This window comes from Labrus bergylta, chromosome 11, assembly GCF_963930695.1.
Source record: "Labrus bergylta chromosome 11, fLabBer1.1, whole genome shotgun sequence".
NCBI lineage: Eukaryota > Metazoa > Chordata > Actinopteri > Labriformes > Labridae > Labrus > Labrus bergylta.
Window position 1 is genome coordinate 6,136,663 of NC_089205.1, and position 26,311 is coordinate 6,162,973.

General features: G+C 42.4%; 1 protein-coding gene and 1 long non-coding RNA gene across 2 annotated transcripts; one reads left to right on the forward strand and one right to left on the reverse strand.

The window, feature by feature from the left end:
- Positions 1-5,839: 5,839 nt before the first annotated feature.
- Positions 5,840-14,622, reverse strand: lhx1a (LIM homeobox 1a). The gene is made up of 5 exons (XM_020640957.2): positions 13,726-14,622; positions 11,670-11,893; positions 10,705-10,988; positions 8,779-8,944; positions 5,840-7,805 (listed from the first exon to the last, which is right to left on the reverse strand). The coding sequence occupies exons 1-5, from the start codon at positions 13,893-13,895 to the stop codon at positions 7,426-7,428; spliced, it is 1,224 nt and encodes a 407-aa protein (XP_020496613.1). The 5' UTR covers positions 13,896-14,622; the 3' UTR covers positions 5,840-7,425.
- Positions 14,623-14,780: 158 nt separating this feature from the next.
- Positions 14,781-22,530, forward strand: LOC136180532 (uncharacterized). Its single transcript, XR_010667152.1, has 3 exons — positions 14,781-14,967; positions 15,314-15,491; positions 17,228-22,530. It is a non-coding gene; the product is annotated as an uncharacterized lncRNA (long non-coding RNA).
- Positions 22,531-26,311: the final 3,781 nt, after the last annotated feature.

Here is a 26,311-nt window from a genome sequence, read left to right on the forward strand (position 1 = left end):
AAGGGCTTTCTACACTGGTGCATTTAGCCACTTGCTCAAACACACTCAGATAATGGCACAGTAGAAAAATGCTAAGCTGGCAGAAAATAACAAAAATCAATTTGCCCATGAGGCGCTATAAGCAGTGAACAATTCTAAAAACGAGAGTTTGGCAAAGTGTTTCCAAACATAAAGCTTCAGGAAGTTATGGATTCCTGTCTGTATAGGCTGCTTTGTTTTCACCAACTTTTGGATGCAAATCCTGCAACTCAATGTTGGCACTGATCGGTGTTGACACTGTGTGCAGCTTCCAGGTACTTCCTAGCAGTGCTGTGTAATATGATTGGCCAAAGTTTTATAATGTACAACAGTCACAGTAACAGCATACACCATTTATCAATAACCAGCCCATATTCATCACTGGGTACTAGAATATTGGACACACTGAATGAACCAAGATGACCAAGGCCCTGATTGTTAAAGTAGACTCAGGGCGCACTCACACTAGGCAGGCAATCTGTACCGTGCCCAAGCACGCTTCACCCCTAAAGTCCAGTTGGTTTGACTCCTGTGAGTGCTCTGATCCGTGCTCAAGCGCTGTACACTTCCTTGGCCCGGGCACGCTTGGAAGAGGTGTACAGTTCATGCACGAGCACAAGCAGGCGGGTACACAACGTTGACAGCTTTCATTAAGGAGAAATCCCCGAAGTGTTCTGGCTGTATCTGACTAAAATCACTCAAAATAAGCCACAAAAGTCAGTAAAGTAGCTAATGTCTCTTCTCTGTGTTGTTCCCAATGTGTGGACTTGGACCGGACAGCGCGTCCCTTTTTTTTTTCCTGGAGTCCATCTGTCTTGTAAACTAAGCATGCTTCATATAACCAAAAGACATTCATGTGTTGTATTACGAAGTCATGCACAGGATGTAACCGTGCTCAGGCCGGGTTAGTCCCTTAACCACGGCAGGGGACAACTTTGCTAGTGTAGTCATGCAGGGGGTAGAGGGAGGTGACGAGTATTGAAAAGGCACAGTGAAAGTATGAGTAATAAGTTCTTCATAGTCCAGATTTGAGGAAGCTACGGAGTCCCTTAAATCCAATAAAGTAAAAAAGTATAACTTGCTTATTCACAAACATGGTGCATGCCAGCATTGTTTGGTTCAGTGTAAAAAAGCAAAGCCAGCATACATGATGTTATTGAAGCTAAGAAAAGAAATGTAAACTGGGGGCCTATAATACTGGGATTGGAAAGGTAGGAGCAGGTGATTGAAGAATGAATTATTCCCTAACAGGATAAGAAATTGCAGTACCTGTTAGAAGTTTTATGAAATGAGATTCAAACTGTTCTGCTGAAGAAATCCAAAAATAAGCTCATCTCAGTACGTTTCCATAACGTCTCTTAGTGCATGAAGAAAGGAAAGGTTTCCTGTTGTTTTAAAGCGTGCGACTACTTCACACAATAACGGAGACACTCTTTAGAACCTATTTTCATCAAAATTCATTTCCAATCAGTGATGAAACAACCTATTTACGAGAGAAAACACACCAACTCAACAAACAGCTTGTGTGAATTGTAAACAGATTTTTCTCTTAAGTGTGTATTCCATGCAATATCACAATGGGAAATTGCCAGTGCAATCATACACAAACAACTCATCGAGAAAAGCCTTGCCCTGAGCAAAAAACACAGCAGTTGGTCTCCAATATGTGAATGACAAATGAATATCACTCAGTGGGTCAGATGGTGTAGACACACTCCATGCTCTGTGCTAATCAGGCCAACCTACAGACCTCACATACCATCAGGACATCCTCCAGGGGGAAATTAGTACTTTTCACTTTGCTAAACGAGTATAGTTTCCTCCCACAGTGAGCGCATTGTTTGTTACATGGCCAATTTCTTTATGTAAATTGTCCTACAATGGGTTACATTCCAATTATGAGTAAAAACATTCACTTTTATACTTACTCTGAATAGCAAATAAGAGTTACATTCATGCACATTTTCTCAGGGGCAAACTACACCTAAGGCAGAAATAAACTCAATATAGGAAGTCATTTATGTATCAGGTAAAGGTACAACCGAGTGGCAATAAAGCTAACTGGAAAACTTGAGGCAAAGAAAGACCTCTGTTAGGTCTGAAACTTTTTTATTATATTATTTTAGCTGCTAATAAAATTTGATATCCACACCTGTGTACGTGAAGGGTCACCAAAGCTAACTGGCTGAACTGTATGTTAGCTGAATGTATTTCTAAGTAAATGGTATTTGATATCTTATACAAGTAACTTTTGTTGTAATAGTCAAATGTTGGCAACAATGGAAAGCAAATTTGAACCAGTGCACAACAATTCATGCACATCATCAGACAATTCTCTACACATTTTGTCATTGTTTCTGTATTTCATTGTGTGAACTTTTGCACTCTCCCTTGGCAACAGCTTGCACAAACCTATATAAAAACAGATCTTTTGGACACAATGGGGATGGGGCTCAAATCTGACTTCCGCTCCGTGCTGCACATCATCCCCCTCTCTCTCTCTCTCTCTCTCCCCCCAACAGTTTACTGTCTCTCTTCAGCTGTCCCATCTAGTCGGAGCATAAGGCCCAAAAAATGTGAAAAAAAAGAAAAGCTGTTGATTTGCTGTTGTTGACTGTTCTTCCTTTTTTGAGTCTGCTTGTATGTTAATTGCTTTGCACCAAAAACACAGTTCAGCTGGATTTAATTCTATACAGGGACAACGGTTGGCCATTTGTTGAATTGATTAGTTAAGTTGTTAAATATTTAAATAAAAAACATTCTCAACAGCATTAAAGCACAAACTGCCTGCAGACAAAATGACAGTACCAGGGAGAGGAGTAATTTTATCAAACTATTTGGATTATACTTTCTACTTTACTTTATTTTGTACAAATACTACGATAAGCTGCTTATTGTATAATAAAAATGCAAACATTTATTTGTGATTCCCTTTTGTGGCTGCAGTTGAGAGGAGACACCAACTGGCTGCACTTCTTACAAACACAACATCATAAGTACTTACTATTGAGGAGACACCTCTCCCTCTCTCTCTCTCTCTCTCTCTTTCTCGCCCTCTCTGGGTTTCTCTGAAGATGGCAGCTGTGATCGTCTGAAGTTAGTTTCGGCAGATCCAACAGGTAAGGGAGCAGAGATTATTTAATCTACTGCTAGTGCTGACTTCCTCAAAAACAGATATTTTTTATTTTCTTTCAGATTTTTAGTCAGATTTTCAGTCCTGAAAATAAATCAAGAATCTGTGGCAAATATAATTTTATTTTATAAGCTGCAGGATGATATTATATTTACTTAATGTCTTTTATCTCCTGGTCAGGCAGAGGTGCTGCTTGTCAACAGGCAAGGCAGGCAGGCCCAGGCCAGTAGGGGGCCCCAAAGCAGTGGCCGAAAATGTGCAAATTTTGCAATGACGGTAGGAGACCTCCCCAAGGGGGCCCCATCTGACAGCACGCACTCTCATTGCCCTGCTAAACACTGGTTGGAGGGCGCGGGTTGGACAGTCCCCCAATTGTTTTTTGCCTAGGGCCCCAAGAGACTCTAGAATCGCCACTGCAGTCAGGTATTGGAGACAGTTCGCCTGAAATTAAACAACAAATTCCAGCTTTGCAGGAAGCACTTTTATCTCAACACCGCCTGCATCAGAGGATTCTTTTCATTTCCATTTTTTTTGTTCAACCCGGGATTTTGTTTTTGTCAGTTCAGCCAGTGTGACCATGGATAATCAGACTTGCTTTTCTTCTTCTGTTTATTCAACAAAAAAGAGACAAAGGGCAAAAATGCATCCCCTTCTCTGCAGCAGAGGTTTTTCTTTTTGTCTTTAAAAGAAAAGTTAGGGTCTCAGAGAAGAGGAAGGTTTTCTTGGTCTATCGTTGGAATCTTTATAAATTATTTGCAAGAAAATGATTCTTTTTACTTACAGAGCAAAAGAAGTGGTCTTAAGAGGTGAACATCCCCTCTGTGTTTGGTCTTTGAAAGGAGGAGGAGGGGGAAATGTAAAGAGTAGTGAGGTGGCAAAACAAACAGCTCGTCAGCAGAGGTCCGCTTATCAGCCGGCTACATGTCTGTGTATCACCCACTCGCTGAGTATTGAGCCGGGGAAATGTGGCTCAGCGATCAACCAGCCCGCTCCATTGATTAACAGCGTTTTCTCATTCCTGGCCAAGAAATTGGCTTCCCCCAACATGTGTTGTTTGTTTGAGGAGAGGCGAGGACCGGCGCCATGTGTTTGTGTGCTTATGCTACGTTCGCTGTGAGGAGAGGGTGCACTTCCAGCTGAGCCACTCTGCATTTAAAGCTAGCAGCCAAATGCCTCTCATATGGAGAGGGGCTCTAAAAAAACCCTCTCAGTTTGAACGCAAGTATCTCAATGTTTGCCTGCTGGGCCTGATCTTCCTATTGGCTCAATATTTTGGCCCCTGTTGTACCCTAAAGTAAACCATTTTGTACACTCCTCCCCCCCCCCCCTCCGATAACACACATGCACATACAGTACACGTATTTTGGATCCCAGCGGGTGTGTGGGCTATTCAAACGTCCTGACTCAGAGATTTAAAATGTCGTTTAAACCCATTCAGTGCTGTTTAGGCTTGTTTTATTTCGCAGGCGTTAGACTACAAGGTCAGTTTGCACCAACAGCTGATGAGCGATCAATAGGAGATTTGAATTTAAAGAGCCGTGGCCCCCGGGGGCGGTCAGTCGCCAGTGCACGGTGTTACCACAGGGGGGGCTAAGCCCAGCGGCTCAACAGAGACCTATATCCTTCCACAGACCCTCCACCCCCACCTTCCACCCCACCTCCCCAAGCTTGGTTAACTCTCAACACCATGATTAATTCATGGTGGATTACAGTCTGGAGGCAGGGGGAGAGACTGGGATTGCGTACGACCCTAACTGCACATGCCGGGCATGGGAGATAAAGGTTCCCCCGGATTCACACCACAATCCCACCGCCCGACTCCTTCCCCTACAAGTATGAATAATTCTCCTGCAAAAAGATCATGCCTCCCTGTTTGGGCTTTCTTGATTATGATTACAACTCCGTTGGCTGAAATAAGTTAGAAGAAGTCCCTCCCAGCCTTCAGACCGCACGGCGAGAACAGTAAGCTGCAGGGAATAATAATAATGTCGGAGCGGGCTAATAAAAGCATAACAAGCAGGAGAGCCGCGGTCACGCCAATTTCATCATTGTCCTTCACAGTTGCACAGCTAACTGCTTATGATTAGTCGACGACCTCGAGTAACAGTACAGCAGATTGTGAGGCCAGAGCAGAGAGTTAGATTTTCTGGGGAAGGAAGTAGCATAAGTGAAAATGCACTCCCTCTTGTGACGACTGCAGCAAGCTGGTCCACATAAAACCAGGAGAAAAGTTGAAAATGATTTAAACCCTAATTCCATTTGACTGTGAATTCTTCTAGTTCAGCGTTACATCGTGCAGGAAAAACAGGAAACACTTTTTGGACAGTCTTAGATTTTGCACCGCAAAAATCATGATGTCACTTCACGTTTCTTCAACTCTGCATGGAGCTTAAAATGTTTCTTTTTTCAAGGCTAGAGTTTCAATTGCAGCCACTGTTTCTGAATCAAATTAATCAGAATTAACAAATGTTTACCAGTCACCTTGTCTGCAAAGGCCAATTACTCCACACTCCACATGAAAGGAGAATTAACCGTGTAGGCAAAAAGCGTTCATTATGATATGAGTGACAGCGGCCTGATAAACGCTTCATAAAGGGCCCTGTGATGTAGCAGCACAGTGTGATATATATACATGTCACACTGTAATGTATCAGTATACTGTAAAATAATTTGATCCCAAAGAAAATATGTTATAAATTCATAAGTATATTTTCTAGTTTTATTAGAAACACATTTTTGTCAACATGTTGGATTTATACAGTGAATGGTCTAATATGCACTGGAGGTCACATAAGCTTCGGTTTATTGGAACAATAAAAGACATACCATGAGGGCTTGATATTCAAAGAGATGTAGCAGCTACTCGCCGCATATTTGACCATCAATTTTTAATAGTTGGGATTTTTCTCCTTTGAAGACACAAAAATAAAACCTGTCTAAGTATGTCATATTAACAATTTTATGAATGTATTTTCAGCAGACTAAAAAATTAAGAAGTCAATTACTCCTTTGAACACGTACATTTTGTCTCAACACGTTCTGCAGATGATGGTGCAAAGCACAGGATTTGTGCTATACTTTTTTTTTTTAGTTTGGCAAATGTCTACTTTACTTATGTTTTTATTCTTTTTTTTCAGCTTTTTTTGTAAACAACATCTTGTACAAACTAGCACAGTGAACCACAAACCCAGCAAATGTGTTTTTTTTTTATCTCCATACAATATAAATGAAATCAATACAAAAGTTTGGTTGGTTGCTTGGAACATGTTTATATGGATCGAGAGGTTCTAAAACATGGTTTTCGAGACTTCTGGACTCCTGAATTAAATAGATCACGTAAACAGTTGACTGTTCTAAGTCCCATTTAGAACCCCGGTAGAAGATTTTTAGAAGGTAGACTTCATTTCAACATTTCAAGTTCATTTCCATTTTTAAATAAAGGGTTTGCAATCCGTAGAGGGTTTTTACTGTTTGCCTTTTGAAGGCGGCCTTCTTCAGATTTGGTGGACATTCTGAAACCAAGACAAGAAAAAAAATAATAGGAAAAGTCCAGTAGGAAGGAGGAAACATTGTCATTTCCTCTGGCCTTCAGAAATATAGTGTCAAAAAGGTTAAGTGTCAATATGGCAGAGCCTCAAGAGGCAAAGAGGTCTGAGGAGCTTCTGAATAAATAGGGACGAGTTGAGCGCCTCAAACGCAGTTTGAACTCCGCTCAGCTTTCCTACAGTGCCGGGTCAGCACACCGCCGATCCTCGGCCCCCTTCTTCTTTCTGTAAAGCTTTCCAAGTCTTTGACAGTAGCTAAGGATGTTTTCATGTTCAGGACGTACTACAGGAGATCTCAGAATGGTAGTTTACACCCCACCAGTGAGTGTTGGGGGTTTGGTCGCTGTGCTGGGCCACCGACAGGAGTCAGGAGGGGTGACAGGGTGCCCCAGGGGCCCAAAGAAGGGGGGTGAAACGGTGCCACTTCAGCAGTCTTGCCCAGTTATTTATTTTATTTAAAGTCCAGGGTGGGTGGGGGCAAAAAGAAGCGATTCAAACACCCAAACACAATACCAAGGACAATGTTTAAAACATATTTTTTTTATCCCTTTTCCCACAGAAAAGATCAACAAATCAAATAATAAATAAATAAATATGTAAACACCCCAAAAAATACTGATGCCTGTCGATTTCCATGCCCCTGTTTTTCGACCCCAAGCCCCCCAACACCTCCAAACCTCACACTCCGTTACTGAATCTCTCTCCAGCAGAGTCCGCTCTCTCTGAAAGCTACCACACGGTGCCCTCGTTCATTTCCGAGGGCGGGTGGGACAGGTGGTTGTTGTATCCGCTGCCGTTCAGAGACAGTGAGGTAAAAGGTGGACTGGGGCCAAACACCTCAGAGGAGATACCGTGGAGGGGCCCCGGGATGCCGGGCTCTGGGCTGGGAGAGTCCCCCGGGTGGTGGGACATGATATCGGAGAAGCGCTGCACCTCGCTGGAGGGGTGGTGGCCCGGCAGGGGGTGGTCCATACCTCCGAGTGGGGTGCCTGTGGGGCCTGAGGAGGGCACGAAGGGGAGATCGACCGGGGTCTGGGCCTGCGACGACGGAGGCCCCTGAGGGAAGAAGTCGTAGTTTCCTCCCGGACCATAGTACTCACTTTGATAATCTGCAGATCCAAGAAAAAAAAATTAAGTGAGAACAATGGGGGTGCAGGAATAATTGTGGAGACGTTGAGGAATTCATTGAATATACATAGCTTGATTTGTATGAGAGGGGGGAGAGACCCTCGCCTTACTACATTAGTCACAGAGCACGTTACACTTAAATCAAAACTGCAATTGGGTGGGGAGAACAACGTGGCCACAAAATTAATTAAAATGGGACCATTTCATCAGCGATTCTACCTACTGAGACTGAGTTCTTTTTTTTTTTTTTTTTTTAACTCAGCAGAATATTATTCAAAGAGTTTTTGCTTCAGCAGGGAGGACAAAAGGCCCGAGCACGATTGAAAGTCTCTGAAAACGATCAGACATTTAAAAGGAAGAGTTCTATATCAAATCACTGATGTGTAAAGTAACTTCACTTAAACCCAACTCACTGCTTTCCAAAACTCTACAGACTGTGGTAAACCGAACTCAATATGAGACTTTAAAATTTATTTAAAAAAATAAAATAAAGAACTTTATCCTCAATGTCCGAACTTGCAATATGCTGAGCAGAGAGAAGATAATCTTTGTGGATTCGTTTTTTTTTTTTCAGATAATTTTAATGTTTATTTGGCGTCCTAAACTAGCATGCACGATTTTTTTCTTGCTGTAAAAAGTTTATAAAGGAGGAGTGCAAGATTGCTTTTAATGAAATATTTTTCCATTTCTACAAAAACCTATAAAAAGCCCCATGCAACGTTAAACTGACTCGATTAAGCAGACTGTATAGGCCTTTAGATAAAATATAAGAGAACAATGAAGGGCATGTATTTATTTCCCAATGAAAGGTACAGAGTTAATACACATATGATAGTCTAAATAAAATGTCTAGCATAAAATAAATGTTGTTAAATGGCAAAATAATAAAAACAGATATTTAATGTTAAAAAAACACTGGATAAAAGAACAAAATAGGCCAAACTGTTCGCATACCTCCGTAGTAAGAGAAGGGCCCGTTGGGGATCAGCTCCCCGGGCTCCAGCCGGTCCACCAGCGTCCTCATCCGCCTTGGGCTCCGGAAAAACGCGTGTCTCCGTGCGCCTAGCGCGCTCAGCTGCTTCATGCGCCTCTCTTTGGAACGTCGGTTCTGAAACCAAACCTGAAAACAAACACACACACACACACACACACACACATATATATTTATATACGGGTCACCTCATGTCAGTCTGCAAACATGCTGCTGACGCCATTTTGATCGCACGTCAATATTCAGTGAAGGGAGACGGGAGGAGAGGGAGAAATGGAGGTGATGGAGCAGAGAAAGAATTGCTGACAAACGAACATAAAAAGGCACGCTTTGGATTATTTTCGGAATATTCAACTAAACCTCACTGTGTAAATTATCCCTCGCACAAAAGCTCATGTAATTAGGTGTGATATTTACCTTGGCACCTGGAAACATTGGCTTCTTATTAGAGTAAATAACCGACCTCTCTGTGTGTGTTTTGCTGCGTGCGTGATGAGCCGGTGCGTTAAATCCGCAAGGCTGTGCGCCGGTGGAGAGGACTGCGGCCAATTATCGTTACAGGAGCGAGAGTCCCATCTAACCTCCCTAATGATCTTTTAACCCTCCATTTACTCCGGCTGAAGGCTGCAGCAGCGGGGGCTTAAAATCTCCAATTAATACTTAATAGGAGGGTTGTTACCGATATATTACCGGGCTCTTGGAGGTTATCATTTCCTAATCTATAGGCCGGCTTCCTTTAATTACGCTCTTCCCTTTTCCCTCGCGCTCATACATATTAGATACCCCTGCTCCAACACTTTCACTTTATCGCCATTAATCTGCAATGCTAAACCCTTTTTTACCTTTTGATCTGCCCCGCAGCCTCATCCACTTTATGATGAAAATAATCCCATTTATGGAAACCTGTTAGTGAAATAATAAATGCAGAAAAGCGCTTCTTTCTAGTGATTTCTAAGACTATTTTTTGTGGACTTGGAGTCTGTTTGATTTCAAAATTATACTATATGTTAGTTTAATTCGTCATATTTACAATAATTCCATAATATAATTCGGTATATAAAATAATAATAATAATAATAATAATAATAATAATAATAATAATAATAATAATAATAATAATAATCTGTTTGTGTAACTGGAGGCGGCCCTGCTGTACTTCAGGTCTGAGCTGACAGTCTGAAGACCCCTGAAACAGCTTTGGGTCTTTCCACTTGGCTAAAAAAGCGCTCAGCATGGCTAAATGTGGTCGCAAAACGTGATGGCAGCGCTGTGCCAGGACTCCCAGTGCTCCCAGCAGCCCGGCGCCAGTTGGCGAATTTGCCCCGTCGCCAGCGCCAAGAATCAAAAATACCCATATAAATTACCCGTTTCCAAATCAACCTCGTGCGTCGGCCAATCTTTGGCTTAATGAATTCAATGTGAGCACGCGGATTTGAAGGGAAGAGGCCTTCTTTAAAGAGGGGGTGAAGGATGTGAGAGGGGGGAGGTGAGGTGGGAGGTGGAGCCTCTCTGATGGGATGAGCAGGGCCTACACGGTCATGGCAGCCTGGCAGGGACATTTTTCCATAAAATAGAAGCTGTTACATCACACCTTTTAATGGCTGCGTAACACCCTATAAAACAGAAAAGGCGCGAGCCCACCTCCTACACCTTTGGGTTGCCCCTGACTATTGTTTCCATAATATTTCAGAACAGATCTGACAGGACAAGAAGACCCCCATTTTGACTGAACCGAAATCAGAGACATATCATTATAATTTAGTTGATTCTCTGATAAACTAGCTGTGTCTCTATCTGACGTTTAAGGGATGAATTTATGGTCAAAGTAAGAATGATAGTCCACATGGAGCTCTCAAACCCGCAGCGTGGACATTGTGATGTTGCCTTACCTGGATGACCCTCATGTTGAGGCCGGTCTCCTGGGCCAGCTGCTCCCTGATGTGTCTGGTGGGTTTGGGGGTCGCAGCGAACGCCGCCTTCAGCGTCTCGAGCTGCTTGGCCTTGATGGTGGTCCGCGGGCCGCGCCGCTTCCCCCCGAGGTTCTGGTCGTCGTTCTCGTTATTCACCGTCTCTTTGTCGGACAGGGCGGCGATCTCCGTGTCCTTCAGAACCACGTCGTCCTGGAGCTGGTCTTGAGAGTCCGGCGATAAGCTGGGGTCACTGCATGCCGTAACTGCAGGAATCACATGTGGAGATTAATCAGAGGGGTTCTGAAAAACAGTTCTGACATACTGCAGCGGAAACAGATACAATAGACCAAAACAGGCAATCATATCAGCAGTGATGCTCTAGTCAAGGAGTCAGTGATGCAAACCCTCAACATTAAACAATTTCATCATGAAATATTCATCTAATTTTTGGTTCTTAAAACGATGCTTTTAAGTATTTTTTATCATAAATATCAATATCAAATAATAATAAAGACATGTAATTTTTATTAATAAAATGCATCTGATGCTTTGACCTCTAATGAGATGTGATTTTCTTCATTTTTATAAACGTACTTTAATCAAACATGCCAGATTGTTGAACAAAATATTCAGCATAATTCAATCACATCCCCAGAAAAGATCATTTTGAAGTGATTCATAAACTAAGAGTAAATAGAAAATAAGCATAAGAGGCTTGAGGTGGAAATATCACAGTCTACATGTTTTTTGTTTTTTTGTCTCTGAAAGCAGTCTAAGTCCTGGTCATGGAAATGATGAAGCCTCTGCGGGGCTGCACACACCACATCCATCACAATTTATCCGCCTTGCAGTCACAAACACACATACACACACACACACACACACACACACACACACACACACACCCCAACGCACGCACGCACACACACACACACACAGCGTACCTGAGAGGAGGTTGCTGTCTTTCACACTGGCGTTGTTTAGGTAATCGTCTTTGCAAACGAACTTGTTCTCGTCTATGATGTAGAGCTCCTCTCCGGTGGAGAGCTGCTTATTGCACATCATGCACGTGAAGCAGTTGAGGTGAAACACTTTGCTCCGGGCCCTCCGGACCAGGTCGTTCGGTGAGATGCCCTGCGAACAACCGCCACATTTAGTGCCGAACCGCCTGCAGGAGGAGAAGAAGAATAAAGGGTTATTAGAGAGATGGCTATGTGTCACAAATGTCAACATTTCTTAATTATTATTATAATCAGGGTTGGTGTTAACGCTTATTGTGCAGAATGCAGACAGAGGTCGCTTAAAAAGCTGATTACTCTGTTTTACATGAAATCACATTTTACAACGACAAATACACATTTCTAGTAAACATGACGAATCTTTTTTGAACCATTTTTTGTCTCTTTATAATAGGGAATAAGACCAAGTTCAAGCATAACTCTTTTAAAATTAAGTACAAACCTCAATTATAACGTAAAAAGCGAGACAATAACCAATGGATTAAAGATACTAATATTTAAAACAGAAAGACAACTCCTTCTATGTAAGAGGTAGAGAAGTATTTTAGCTTCTTTTTTTTTGTATTTAAATATAATATTAAAATATTTATATTCTTCAGAATAAACCCTCACATTTAATCCAAACTAACATTTTGGGTAAAATAATAATAATAGTTTGTTTTTTTTGCAACTAAAATCTGTTTAACATTTTAGAAAAAAAACGATGGTGTGACAATAGGATACTTCTCAAATTTTAAATTTTTACTAATGATAAACATTCTTTCTAATCTGAAAAAGGTTATTTTAAAATAAGACAATTATTTTCTACCGTAAGAAGCAACTGCACAACTTTAAAAAGAAACATCGCCGAAGTGAAGATATTTTATTTTACCATCATATTTATGTGCTGTATTTCTGAGTTTTTTTGTGTCCACTATTAAACGTTAACATGAAGTGGGATCTAGTTTACAAATCCAGTAAATATCCAGGTCCCATTAACGCTCTCACACAGCAGTCTGCTTTGGAATAATAAATTACAGCTCTGCCATTGACTTCTCGTTAAACCATGTGTATTGAGTGGTGTGCACTGCTTGTTGACTGCACGTCTGTGATTGCATTGTCTGCGGACTTGATCTTTTCAACTAGTTTACTATTCAAATCCACTTATCACGTCCTCCTCAGCCGGACTGAGCAAACACACCGGGCCAGCGGCTCCTCTGGCCGGGGTTTGATCCTGAGCGCTCCCCGGCTGCTGCACGCCGTAAAAATAAAATAAAACAAACACCCCAAGTGTGATTTCCTCGATTTCCTAACAACTCCCCCTTTCCTCTCCTCTCCCCCCGCTGTGAGCGAGTGCACACGCGTTTAATGTTGCTGCCCCTCTTTTGTTGTTGTTTTGCATAAGAATCCAAATTAACAAGCTTTTAATTACTCGCTCCTAATCAAAGCTTATCGCCTTTGAGTGCTCATTCACGCCTGCAGGCACGGACAGGTCGATTTATCCACTTATTAAGAGGAAAGATAAATAAAACGGGGAATATGCGTTCATTTTAAATACTTACAATGTGTGTGCAGTCAACAGATGTGCTTATTTCTTTTGGAACTAATTTCAAATATTTGTTGTTTTACCTCTATAAAAATGTGTGTTAAAGACATGAGAATGGGTGTGATCTTTTTGGAATTACTTTGACCTTTGTCAAGATAACAAGATAAAAAAAAAACATATATAACATAAGATTTGATATTAACTAAATTTGCCTGCAATTAAATCAAAAATATAGTTTTTGAGATGTCATTTAAAGTTTCCACCTTTTTCCTTACGCACATTTTTTTAAATCTGTTTGTGTCACATTTTAATTTATTTGGGATTATTTCGTTATTTCTCAAAGGCATCTGTGCCTATTTGGCTGCTGTTTCCTTAGTCCAGCTCCTGATATTACATCTGACACATTCACAAACAAAAACAGGTCTGGAGTTTTTCTGTCACTTTCCTCGAGCTTACCTAAAGAAATCATTTTTGCAGTAAAGTCTCCCTTCTCGAGAAAAACATTTCTCTGTCAGATTACACTTGCACTCGCAGCACTGCACGCACTTGACGTGCCAGGCTCTGTCCAGCACGTTTAGCAGAAAACGGTCCAGGATAGGCCTCTCGCAGCCGGCACAGTGGACCATGGCTTTGGCTGGGCAACAAACCCCACAAATGAAGAGCGCTCACACACACAAACAAAATCAACAGCACAGTCCGAGCATTGACCGTGTATCTGCTTTCTCCTCTCCCTGATTCGCCTGGAGCTCCCGGGTCAATGTGCGCGGAGAAGCCAGTCGATCAGGTGTCACCACAGATTTCTCCCTGCATGCGTAAAAAGAATCAGCGTCCACAAAAGGAAGAGGCAGGGAGGGATACGGCCGCGTCCTTTCACTCAAGTTGAGAAGCCAAGGGAGGAAAATAACCAGTCCTTTATTCGATCCGAGGCTAAACCAAAATGTAGAATTTAGCAAAAGAAGCTGCAGATTAGCTCAGGCGAGGAGACCGGAGCCAGCTTGGTTGTCCCGGCGCATCGGCTGAGAGAAGCGTCGTGTGTGCCAGTCAGGGCTGGAAGAGGCGTCTAATAAAAAGCTTTCAGGGCAGAGCTGTCACACAACAAGACACGCACGCCTATAAATAATTCAGTGTACTTTGACATGGCAGCGTATCCAATGCTTAAAAGCCAGCAAGAAACAAAATAACACACCCAAAAAGATAAAACAAAAAAGTGTTTCCCCTCGCGCTCAGTCCGGTGATCCTGGATGTTAAGCTCGTGCTGGCGGGGGTATGCTGGGATGCGCTGGCGGGTCCTGTAGTAGTCAGTGTGAATGCTGGGATGCCCTCAGTCTCCAGTACGTTGTGTTTGCTGGGATGAGCTGGGTCTCCAGTAACACTGTCTTGCTCCTAAAGCTCCAGCCCAGCCTTATTCCCAGCCTCCTGACGTCAGGCCGCGGCCGGACCAATCAGCGCCGCGCCATGCCAGCAACCATCAAGCCGCCCCATCGTAACCCAGCGAGGGCTCTGCCTGCTATTTATGCCACACACTCAAGACACCAATTGTCAAGAATTTCCCTGCAAACTGTCATATGTTAGTGAATCTGTTTGGAGGAAGCAGCGGCGGCGGAGGGCGAGCAGCGCGGAGGGAGAGACGCCACTTCTCAGCTGCTGAGCAAATTGTCTGCTGGGCATGAGGGGGGCATGAAGGAGGAATCTGAGCAGGTAGATACAGCGGCGTCTTCAGGAAAAAAAGGGGCTGCAGGCGCATAGTGCATGCCATGCTCCCTGTTTATTCATGTAGTTACTCTGCGCCAGAAAATTACGCACAACTTTGGCATGTTTGTTTTAGTAATTTGAGAGTAACCTGAGGCTTTTATCATCAATAAAGCAGCTCAAATATTTAATCTTCTACCTGCTTTGCACTTGAATGCATCGTCTCTTGAGCTTAAATGTTTGATTACACAGCCGGAAGGTGCAGAACTTCTCTGTCAAGACCTGATTCAGGGTTCTGAGGATAGAGTCACAGCCATGTTCTCATTTACTTTTATCGTGTTTCTTTGCGCATTAGCAGCGGCGCACTTTAGCAGCCAGTTCTCTCTTTGGCGTGATGGAGAGGAAGCGTCGAAGTGAAAGACTGAGAGGCTCTAAAGTTGACAGCTCGTGCAGCTCAGCCCGTCAGGAGCTCGCGGCCCAGACACCTCGGACAATTCATTAGGGAGATCCAATCCACTTCAAATCCACCTTGGGTAAATAACACCATGAGCATCACAGCCCGCTGGATTATCAGTCATTTCCCATCACAGAGATCGCTCAAGTCTTTCGTGTTGGTGACACTAACACATCTGAGATGGCTTTCTTTTTTGTCTAGTTAGGAGGGAGGGTAAAGTTGGAAATATCCAAGGTTGCCAACTATAGTTTAAAAGTAGTTCTTATAAGAGTGATGTTCAATTTTGGCTGGTTTAGAGATCGTTTAAATAATGTAAATTCAGTACGTAATTTGCAGATTTATAAGCAGTTATGAGTTTGTTTGTTCGTCATAAGTAGCAGCTCACTTTTCGCAGAAAAAGCGACCCAGGGACACCCATTTATTCTCTACCAATAGGCCGGCAGCATCCTCATGCATATGGGCTGCTTCTCATGCAAAACACCGCCAGTCCCCGTCCAGCTGCCTCCCAGCGTCTGGGGAGCTCCTCTTCAACGGGGCATGTGTAACTGGCTGAAGAAAAAGAGATAAGGTTATAAAAAAAAAAAAAAAAAGAGGCACACTCTTTTTTTTTTTTGCTTCAGCCCCTCTTCATCCCAGTATTCCCCTCTTTCTTTGCTCCACTCTTCTTCTCTTTTCTCCCTTCTTTATCGGTTTTCCCAGTCTGTTTGTGGACGGCGCCTCAGAGCGCATTCTGCCAAGCATCTGGTTACGTTTCCATCAGAGAGACAGGCAGAGAGGGGTCATTGAGCTCCATGACAACTGGGCGGTCCATAATTGTGCATAGAAGTGCAATCAGCAGTGGGAATATGGCGTTTCTGGTGGACAGAAACAAAGCTAAACATCATTCTTTCCGCACTACAAACCTGCAGAAGAATTAAAACAAATACCTCAGAAACCCTGCATGGTGTAGGTCTTACATTCTCAGCCTCCACACAAACTTGTAAATGCAGCATGTAAACAAGAAAAGTTGTTGTTGTTTGCATGTGTAGAAGATGCCTTGATAGTCTGTCAGTGGGGATAATCTCCGCCTGATTTAGAATAAACCAGAGAGAGAAAAAGCAAGCTCACAGAGGCAGATTAATCCACGAATAGAAGGAAATCAAAATATGGGCTATAGGCTTAAAAATATCTCAGCTCCCCTCCAGGCAAAGACACTATTAAATGCAAAAATGGTTTTAACCTTACCACTGTAATCCCTCACTAGCAATAGATTTTATTCTCACTCTCTTTTTTTTATTCTGATGCTGGCACAAGTTGTGAATTGGAATTTGTGGGGCTGCACATGTGCCTAAGTTGAATACACTTAATGTGTTATTTTTTATTTTAGTGATGCTTATATGTGAGAATAATTGGAGGTAGATTTCATGACAACAGGCCTTTTCAGCAGGCCTGTTCAGGAGGTTAAAAACATGTGATAACACAGCTAAAAATAAAAATCTAAATAGCCAAATTAATCTGAAAGCTATCTTTTCCAGGTACCCAGCAAGACAATCTTCATTTTTATCTCATTTCATATTTTTTGACATGCATTTACTTAACCTTAAGTCTAATTTTAGACTCAAAAGGCCATGCTAGCACGTTTAAGAAAAGGGATATTTCACTATCAGGCCACAGTGCTGTAAAGCAGCCCAGGAGATTTGGGGTTTATGAAGTGCAGACAAGTGAACTGGTACACTGCGAGATAATTAATCTGAGATAATGAATGAGGCTGTGAAGATGCATGCAATCATTAATTCTAATCATGACACGTTTATTTGTCTCCCCTCTCTCCTCCAGTTAAGAGACACAATGTCATCACAACAATGCGCGAGGGGCACAGCTCGTGGAAGGAGAGGACTCTGGGATAAAGACTGAATCGGGCAGTTGATTAGATGGGGAGGGAAAGGAAAGGTGTTCAAAATGTAAGAGAGAAACAGCGTCAGGTGGCGGGGCTGTGAGGCTCTACAGCAGGACAGGCAGCCGGGGGACGAACCGTGACTCCGGTAACAGAGAGAGAAATATCACCCTCGACTGGAGCTTTGATCAACCGAGTGAACCGGGGAGGAGGAAGAGGAGATGGGGGGTTGGACGTCCACGAAGGGAGGGGTACCGGTCCAGTGCTCTGCTCTGCTTTTGCAGGACCCCCCCCCCCCCCCCTTTTTTTTTCTTTTCAAATCTTTTTTTTTTTACAAGGGAATATTGCAAACAGGCGATGACATTCATAATTCACAATAAGCCACATTGATCATTCTGAATGTGTTTATTTGAGGAATAAACAGCCCGTTTCTGTGAAGCTGCCCAGTTCATATTATTTAGATAATTTTTCATTTCTATTCCAGAGTAGAAAACCTCAGGAGATGGAATAGGAAAAAAAGAATAATTCAGTGTAGAGCTGAAAAATGTGCTAATTTTCGAGATAAAAATGAAAAGCAATCATAAAAAAGATAAATTATTTTTGTGAAATTATATTTGATCTTATTGTAAGTACACTAGAGTCCATGCAGACTGCACGCGTAATTCGATGCAAATAACAAGAAAAAAATACATTCTTTGAAATGACAAACACTTAAATATAGTCACCTTTTAAAAAACTACTTATTTAGCCAAGCACAAAACCCTGCATCACATAACAATACAACGTTTTAATTCTATTTTTTTAACTAAATACTCACAGATGCAGAAATGTGTTTCAGCAATGCATAACTGTGCTTTGTTCTAATATTATTTACAAACTCTACAGTGCCAAACGCGTAAAAAGCTCAAAAGTTGACCATAATATTCAGTGTGATTTAGAGTACGAGCTGCTAGAGGACGTGGCGGGGAGGAGGTGTTTTCCGCCCCAGCTCTGCCCAGTCTGTCAATCATTCCTCACCGCATTATCACGCACTCCCAGGACCGAAATCCGACCCTCCCTCCATTCCTCCTCTATCCACCCATCCGTCCCGGCGCGCGGTGCTCGCGCAGCAGAAAAAGGCCTCATAAAGCACACATGACATATTTAGTGAAATTCAGAGTCTGTGATGTTATAACCCACAAACGCAAAGCACGCACAGTCCCACAATCGACTGGCTGGGGTTGTGCTGAGTCCCCCCCCCCCCACCCCCTCCTGTAGATCAGCAGCCAAACATATGCCGATGTGAACTCGACGTGGATTATTGAGCCAACAGCAACTCTACGCAAACATTTTCCAGACTTTCCAACTCCGGTCCCGGCCTGTGCTGAGAGAAATCCAATGGGATTTATAGATCATCTCCCTACAGCTGTCCCTTCTCAGTCAGTCAACCCCCCACTGAATCCACACACACACGCACACGCGCACACGCACACACACACACACACACACGCACATACACACACACACTGTCTCTCTCTCTCTCACACACTCACACACACACACACACACACACGCACACACACACACACACACACACGCGCGCGCCGGTTTTCAGAGGTTGTCCTCCTAAACCATCCACAGCTATGACCACCTCTGTCTTCTTCACTGTCAGTGTGTTTTCTCAAGGAGATCATATGATTCAGTGAATTTGGGGGCTTTAGGGTGTGCAACCTGCATGAGACTCTGAGGTCATACAGAAACAAGGCCACCAACACCACCAGAGACCCGTTCAGTCCTCTAGGGGGCGAATTCAGCCTGGCGAAAGAAAGAGCAGAGGCGAAGTTGCTATTTTCACAACTAATATTTCTTTAAATTCTATTCATTGCTGTGTTATGTCAGAAAAAAAAAACACCAGAAGGCAACATAATCTCCACGCATTCCCAGTAAGCTTAATTTCAGTTATATCACAATCACAAAATAAAGCTAAAAGTGGACTCACGCACTCAAATATATGGATATATGATTTTATTATTTCCGTTTTAAATTAAACTTGACAGGGAATAACCCTCAATTGGTTTCGTTCAATATATGTTCTACTAATGTGCAAGTGTAAAAGAAAATCTCCCTACTCTTATACATTTATTTATTACAAATAATATAAGTATGATGTTCTTCTGTGCTTAAACAGTCTTCAGTGACTGTTCTTTGAAGCTTCTCAGGATGCTTCAATTCTCCATTACATTCATACATATACAGAAAGGTTTTTAGATTTCCTCTTACAACCTGTAAAACCAGTCAAATAAATCACATAAAAATGCGATCATATTTCTGACAGATTAGGTTGAAAATTTAGCTGCCTGATCCAGGTGAGCACTCCACCTTCCCTGTGAATGAAAACACACACGCACAAAAAATCAGCCCCCCTAATGCTCCAAACAGAATCCCAGTGAAATGAGCCCCCACGCTGGCTCTGGGAAGCAGCCTGTAAAGCAGTTTCCCCAGTTCAGATTAATGGTACTGCGCGCTTATTCTGCAGTCGGGGTGAAAGGGCTAGGATCACTAATGATTATAATATAATGTGTGGCGATAACCACTCCCTTTGAGATATTATCGCCCGCTGGCCAATGCTCAGGGGACGGGCTGCGTGGCTGCAGAGCGGCAGATAGCTGCTGCCGCTGCCGCTGCCGCTGCAGACACCGCAGCGTGGAGAGAGGGAGAGCTGGCCGCTGCTGATACCTGCGTTAATATATACAGTGGAGCGGCCCTCCTGCTTCACCATACATCTTCTGCTGCTTATTATTCTTTTAACGAGGAGATGAGCAGGGGTCCTAATGGTTTAATATGAGTGCACTTTTAGTCTGGAACACCCTTCTTCTAATTTTAACTTTTAATAGGAAATAAAACCTTTTAGATTTTTTGACAAAGGAAACAGTTTTTAGATATTTAATTAGTTTCAAAAGGAACATTGAGTGTTTTAAAAACAGGATTTCAGTCATAAGAGGCCCTGTGGAAAGAATATTGCTAGAAGATCCTTAACCCAAAACAAACGGTTTTTATGGATCTTTGCTCAGTGTAAAGTGTACATCCGAATTAAAAACTCATATAGAAACAATCAAAACCAGGTTCAACCAATGTTTGATTCCGAAAATACAATTTAAAGCTGCTTTATTACGAAATGTTGCTTTTTCCTGAACATATCCTGACGACCAAACCATTCATGCATAGTGCAGGGGGAGGCCCAAATGATTTCTGCTTTTTTATGGACAACTCAGTTCAAATTCTGTTAGTAGAAATAAAGTTAGATGTAGCATTTCGTTTTCAACTTGGGAAAAATACAGGATTGAAACTGAAGGTGATGCCATGTAAAAGATACTCTTTAAAAACAATGTGTGCAGCAATATTTACGCACATAAGAGGGATAGGCTAGAACACAATAAAACTAGCTATCGTTTAAAATCTGGATACTATAGCTCAAAATTACTCAAGAAATCTACAAAACAAAGGCACAGCCGCTGATCTGTATTCAAGTCATCCTTGTAAAAAAAAAAAGGATTCAAAGATCTACACAATATAACCTGGAAATGTTTTCAAGCATTGTTTTTTTTTTTTAATGAAATCAAACAAATATCAACGAGAAACTGAGGATTCTTTAATGTGTATGCCGCAACTTTTGCAAAGCCGATTAGACTGGAAATCCTTGCATAATTATCGACATTCACTGATCAATAACAAACAGCACAGTCTTCAACGACATCGGTGAGGGAAAAAAAGCTGTATGAGAAGGAAAGGGAAGGGAGGAGGAGGAAGAGGAAGAGGAAGAAGTGAAGTGAGTGATGCTGCTGTGCTGGACGCACCGCGGCCGATCCCGCTTCCATCCATCTTCATTGGAGCTTTTGTGTGCGCAAAAAGCAAAGGCGCGCATAAGGTAAAGCCCGCATGAAAGCCGCGGCTTTATTTTTATATCCAATAGATCAGCAGGCAGACAAAGCTTTATTTTCGCCAGGAGAGAGATATTTTACCTCCGCCTTACGGTTTTATGTTGGAGAGGTGTCAGCCGGGGGAAATGGATGGCTAATGCATAGGCAAAGCGCGGCTCGCCTCGGCATGCTGCACGTCAGAGGGGGGCTGCAGGGAAGAGCAGCGGGGATTTAGGGCCCCTGGGGGTCCAACACGGGGAACTGAATACAGGGGAGGGGGTACAAGCATCCGGGCATCACTGTAGTGCAGCTCATAACACAATAAGCAGACAGTCACAGACACACACACAGACACTCAGTCCTACCAATGCAGGGAGGAGTCTACCAATGCTGGCCTTTTGTTGATAATCCAGGGCCGGTCCCAATGTTTATGAGGGCGAAAGCAAAGCCCCCCCAGTTATTATAACTCATGCTGTAAAATGTTTGGCATTGGGAATGTGATGAAAGTTAAGTTAACTACTATGACCAAGAATTTCAATAAAAATCCAAACCCCATCCACTCAGCCATCCCCTTATTGATTGTGATTATAATTTTTTAAGACATGAGATGTACAGAATGGAAATAAAATAAAAATAGCAACCCCTCCCCTAGCTCAAGAAAGAAAACAAAACAAACAAAAACAAACAAATTAATCCAATACGTTTTCAGATCAAAATAAATCCTGCAGATTAGTGAAAAAATTGTTATCATGAATCTTTAATCACCAATGAGTTGCATGGTCATCATGGATTGAAATCTTGGAGAAAAATAAAATCTGGTACATTGACTCACCTCGTCAATCGAATACAAACACACAGTCAGATACACATCAGTGTTTGGTCAATACATGTTTGTTTGAGTTGGCTGTTTTACGTTGTTGTTTTTGTTTTTTTAAACCAGGGCTGATCCCAATCTTTCCGGGCCCCAATCAGAGCCCTTCTCCATCCAAACCCACCCACCCACTTCGTCAAAAAGCCCCTTCATGTTATTTTATTAAATGCAGAAAGATTAAACTAGTGCCACTGTGGATGCTATTGCAGTTTCAACTGTTAGCACCATGAATGATTTTCATACACTCAATCCTTTACATTTTCAAGAAGTCAAAATGTCAGTCTTTTATTTAACCGGAGACCGTTGTGTTTTTGCTCTCTACAAAGATACAAGACTCCATGGACAAAAACAGTCATTTAGGCTCCCAGAACATTAAAGAGGCCCGTTTCCCTCTTCCTTGATTTGTGTTTAAATTGGTAAGAATCCAACTAAATATTTGTGTAACACATATCACAGAAGAAAACACTAACCAAAGTCACAGTTTGAATTAGACCCTAAAGTATGACGAAAGATGGTCCAAGTTTTCAAGTACCTGAGTTCTGCTTTAAGCAGCCAAGTAGTGTGATGTGTCAAACAAATGTATCCTACAATACAACAAGAAAATCCTCAAAGATTTTCCTTTATCAAATTGAAGATTTAAATGTGTCCAACATGTTCAATAGGTGTAGTTGGCAATATATTCGGTATCCGCTGATGGTCTACATGCTGTTTTTAGAGGCTTTCAGCACCAACACGAAGACATTTACATTTATTTATTAATGCAAAATAATCAAATCTAAACTGTAAGCAGCGTCATAAAAACAAATCTGCTGGAATCAGCTCTGAAATCTTCACATTACCTGAATCTACCCCAGGCCCCTCTTGGACGTCCCTGCACAGAACTATTAGCCAGTTGTTAAAATCTTATGCACTGCTCGCTGCCTAACATGAATGCAGATTTCTCTCAACATGCTGCAAAGAGTTAACGAGATTTACAATACCGCTCAAAACACAGAGCTTCCCTGTCATATTTCCCCCTCATGCTAAATAGAAATCTTAAGAAGTAATTGGAATTTACTGCATACCTGAATAACTGCATATAAATAAGCACACATTTCATCGGGGGGTTCACTGACACTGTTTGGTCGCATAAAAACGGCTGCATACATTATAATACACAGCAAATAATCTTATTTTGCTGCAGCCTTTGCTACATGCTTGGGATTCCTTCCAAATTACAGAGGATTCAAACAAGCGTTTTCAATTTATTAAACCTATATGGGCAACATTTCATTTTAATGGGACAATTTATTTCTGGGAAGGGATTATCAGGGGTTGGTTGAAACCATAGCAGTGTGTAAATCTGACAGTGTTCATCTCATTTAAAAGGCACGCAGATCTCCTTTACAAAGCCTGTTTCAGTGGACGCCGGGTGCAGGAGGAGGAGGGTTCAGGTGGCAGCGTGAGGCCTCGACCCTCTTCGCTCTTCCTCCAGCTGAAAGACAAAACTAGCTCATTGACTTTGACCATGTCTCCCAGACAAATTCCTCAATTCTCAACACCTTTATGAGCCTGCATGTGCTTACCGAATTTGGTGGAGGAGGACACAAATCCTCCGGATGGGATTGGCAGTCATGCCCTCGGTCTCTCGGCCCGACACGCTCGGGATGTAAAGTGGCCGTCTAACGCTGCGACCCCCGGTCGAGAGGGCTCAGCGGATTTGGAGATAATGACATTGCCGCCTCTATTAAGATTCGCATTAACCATTTCACCACACGACCCCATTTCCCTTTGTCCTAACCCTCATGTCAAAAGCCTTGCAGTCTTACCCTGCCGGTGGTAATATTCAAAGCTGGCCAAACAACCTGCATGAGCACAACCTCTATTCCTGCAAAGGACAAAAGGGAGGCTGTCTATATGCAAAGAGTACAGTGGATATTTATCCCACTTGTTGAAAGCAAACCCCCTTAACATTCATGGAACAAACTGTTTGACTGCAAATAGATCCCCTCTGCCGGTATCTGACATTTTCCATATTGGAACTCACTCTCAGAAATATGTCTTTTCTTTTTCTCTGACTGACACAAACACAAAGTTGCCTCTTATATTCCCTCTCTGTCACACACGTACACACACACACACACACACACCAACCCCTGGCTGCCTCCCCTGCTGGCTCCCTGAGCTGAGACTGTGGGAGGGAGGCCAAATTGTTTGTCTCTCCCAGTGTCAAGGCTCTGCAGCGGGGATGAGGCCATGAGAACAACTGCTCTGTGTCTGGCTTCTGGCTGATGGCTCCATCAGGTTGGAGCAACAGGGAGTCTGACGCTGGGTGGGGTTCAGTGTATGCGTGTGTAAGGGTTTGTATGTGCATTTGAGTAGATGTTGGGTTATCTTTCCAGGAGTCTACAGTGATGCTGTGAACAAACAAAGGGGGGCAGTTAAGGGAGAGTTTGTTCTTTTGAAAGCAAAGTGAAAGTTGTTGACACCAAAGATGCAACAAAATTTAAAGAAACGATATGGCAAGCTTCTCCCCACCACAAAAAAGATAAGAAACATTCTCAGAGACCCCCTCCCTGAAAAATAAAATAAAAACAAACCAGCATTCAGACCCCTTCATCTCTCTTTTGCCCTGGCAGTGCCCATTTACACAAAACCAACGCCGATCAGCATTTTCAGCACTCCGCACCAAAAGCACAAAAATGCCCTCAGCGACATCATTTTTTTCCCCACTGTGCTCTCAGTTGAAAAAAAGTTCAACTACTGGTACACCGCTACACTCGTCAATGTCCCTTCTCCCTCAATGACCAATCGGTGCTGATTCATCTTTCCAAGGGTACAACAGTGCTGCGGCTAATGCCAGGACACGATTCCTTTACATTATTTTCATGTTTTCTTGAATAGAAAGCAAATAGAAGCAAATAGATCTGACTAAAACAGACCTAACTGTCATTGGCCATGGAAACTGAAGTCTTGACAGCTGCCAGCGCAAGAAAAACTGCATTGACTTGTGAAATAATCCCTTTTGTGCCATTTGGGTTGGAGAAGCTACCAGTTTTTTACATTTTAATCAACAGTTAAAGGGAATTTTTGATGGCAAATGTAGTCAGTTGAAGCAAACGACTCCCCCAGTAACTATATTTACCAAAAGGTATCATGGAGGCATTGCAGCACAAGCAAAGACGGCGATGAGAAATCCCATCTGAAATAGCCTATAGTCCTTTTGGGACACCACCTGTTTTCAATATCGAAAAAATAGACAACCCCGTAGATCAAACTTTTCCTTGATATACATTCGAGACTTTCAGTAGACTAAACATGTAATAAAGGTAATCCTTCAACATCTGCAAATGATGCTTCCTGAAGGTAGGACGTAGTTAGCCTCTCTTTGCACAAAGATTGGAGTCATGGGGGGAAAGATATTCTGTCTCTATCCAATGTTAAAGTATGTGCAATTTACTTTGTGCTTTAAGGTGCATTAATCAGTATTTCTCAGGACACAACAATGTCTCTTGAGCATCTACTGCTAAGGTGTATATAGCTAAACCAAGACAGTAAAAGATGGTTCCAGTCCTTCAACCTCATTGTGAAAACAACAACAAAAGGGAAATGTTCTGTATTGAAATGCAAAGAAAGCTTCCATCAGCCTGGTGCAACACAGCCCAGAGAGTTGATTTTGACAAAAGTCCCACCTTTGACAAGACGAATACCAAATCATAGTTTAGGATTTTGGGGCCGACACTGGACACAAACTCTGCCCACCATTAGCTCCGCCCTTTTGGGGAATTAAGTCCCTGTAATACAACGCTGAAAGCTACACCTTTTCAGCAATATGTGTAAAGACCTTATGCATGTAAGATTTTCACAACACATTTTATGGAGACATGGTTGTCTATACAAAATAAACTTAAATAAACTAAAAAATCTCAGCTTGTCCAATAAATTCTCGAGGTATGATGAGCAATGGGATCCTCCAACCAGGACATAAATACTGTACACACAGGAGCACAGAGACGAAGAGCGGCTCACTCTTCTATTTACAGGTATTTCATCTACATAGATTTTCTACGTTATTGCTACACATTGCAGTTATTAGAGAGTATTTTTTTCCATCCCTGCTCATGAATTTCACTAAAGTGTCTCTCCATAGTCACCTGATTGTCTTGCGATAATGTGGATGAGGTAGTTATGCTGCCACATGAAGGACCCTCCTCCTCTCCTTCCTTGCTATGCCTGCAGATGAGTTGAAAGGGTGAGGAGGTCGCAACCTTCCTGGGGGA

Coding starts and splice junctions, on each gene's coding strand:
- lhx1a (XM_020640957.2), bottom strand. CDS start 13,895: ATGGTCCACTGTGCCGGCTGCGAGAGGCCTATCCTGGACCGTTTTCTG. Junction 11,894..13,725: donor TGCAAAAATGATTTCTTTAG/GTAAGCTCGAGG, acceptor CTCCTCCTGCAG/GCGGTTCGGCACTAAATGTG. Junction 8,945..10,704: donor TCAACATGAGGGTCATCCAG/GTAAGGCAACAT, acceptor GTTTGTTTTCAG/GTTTGGTTTCAGAACCGACG.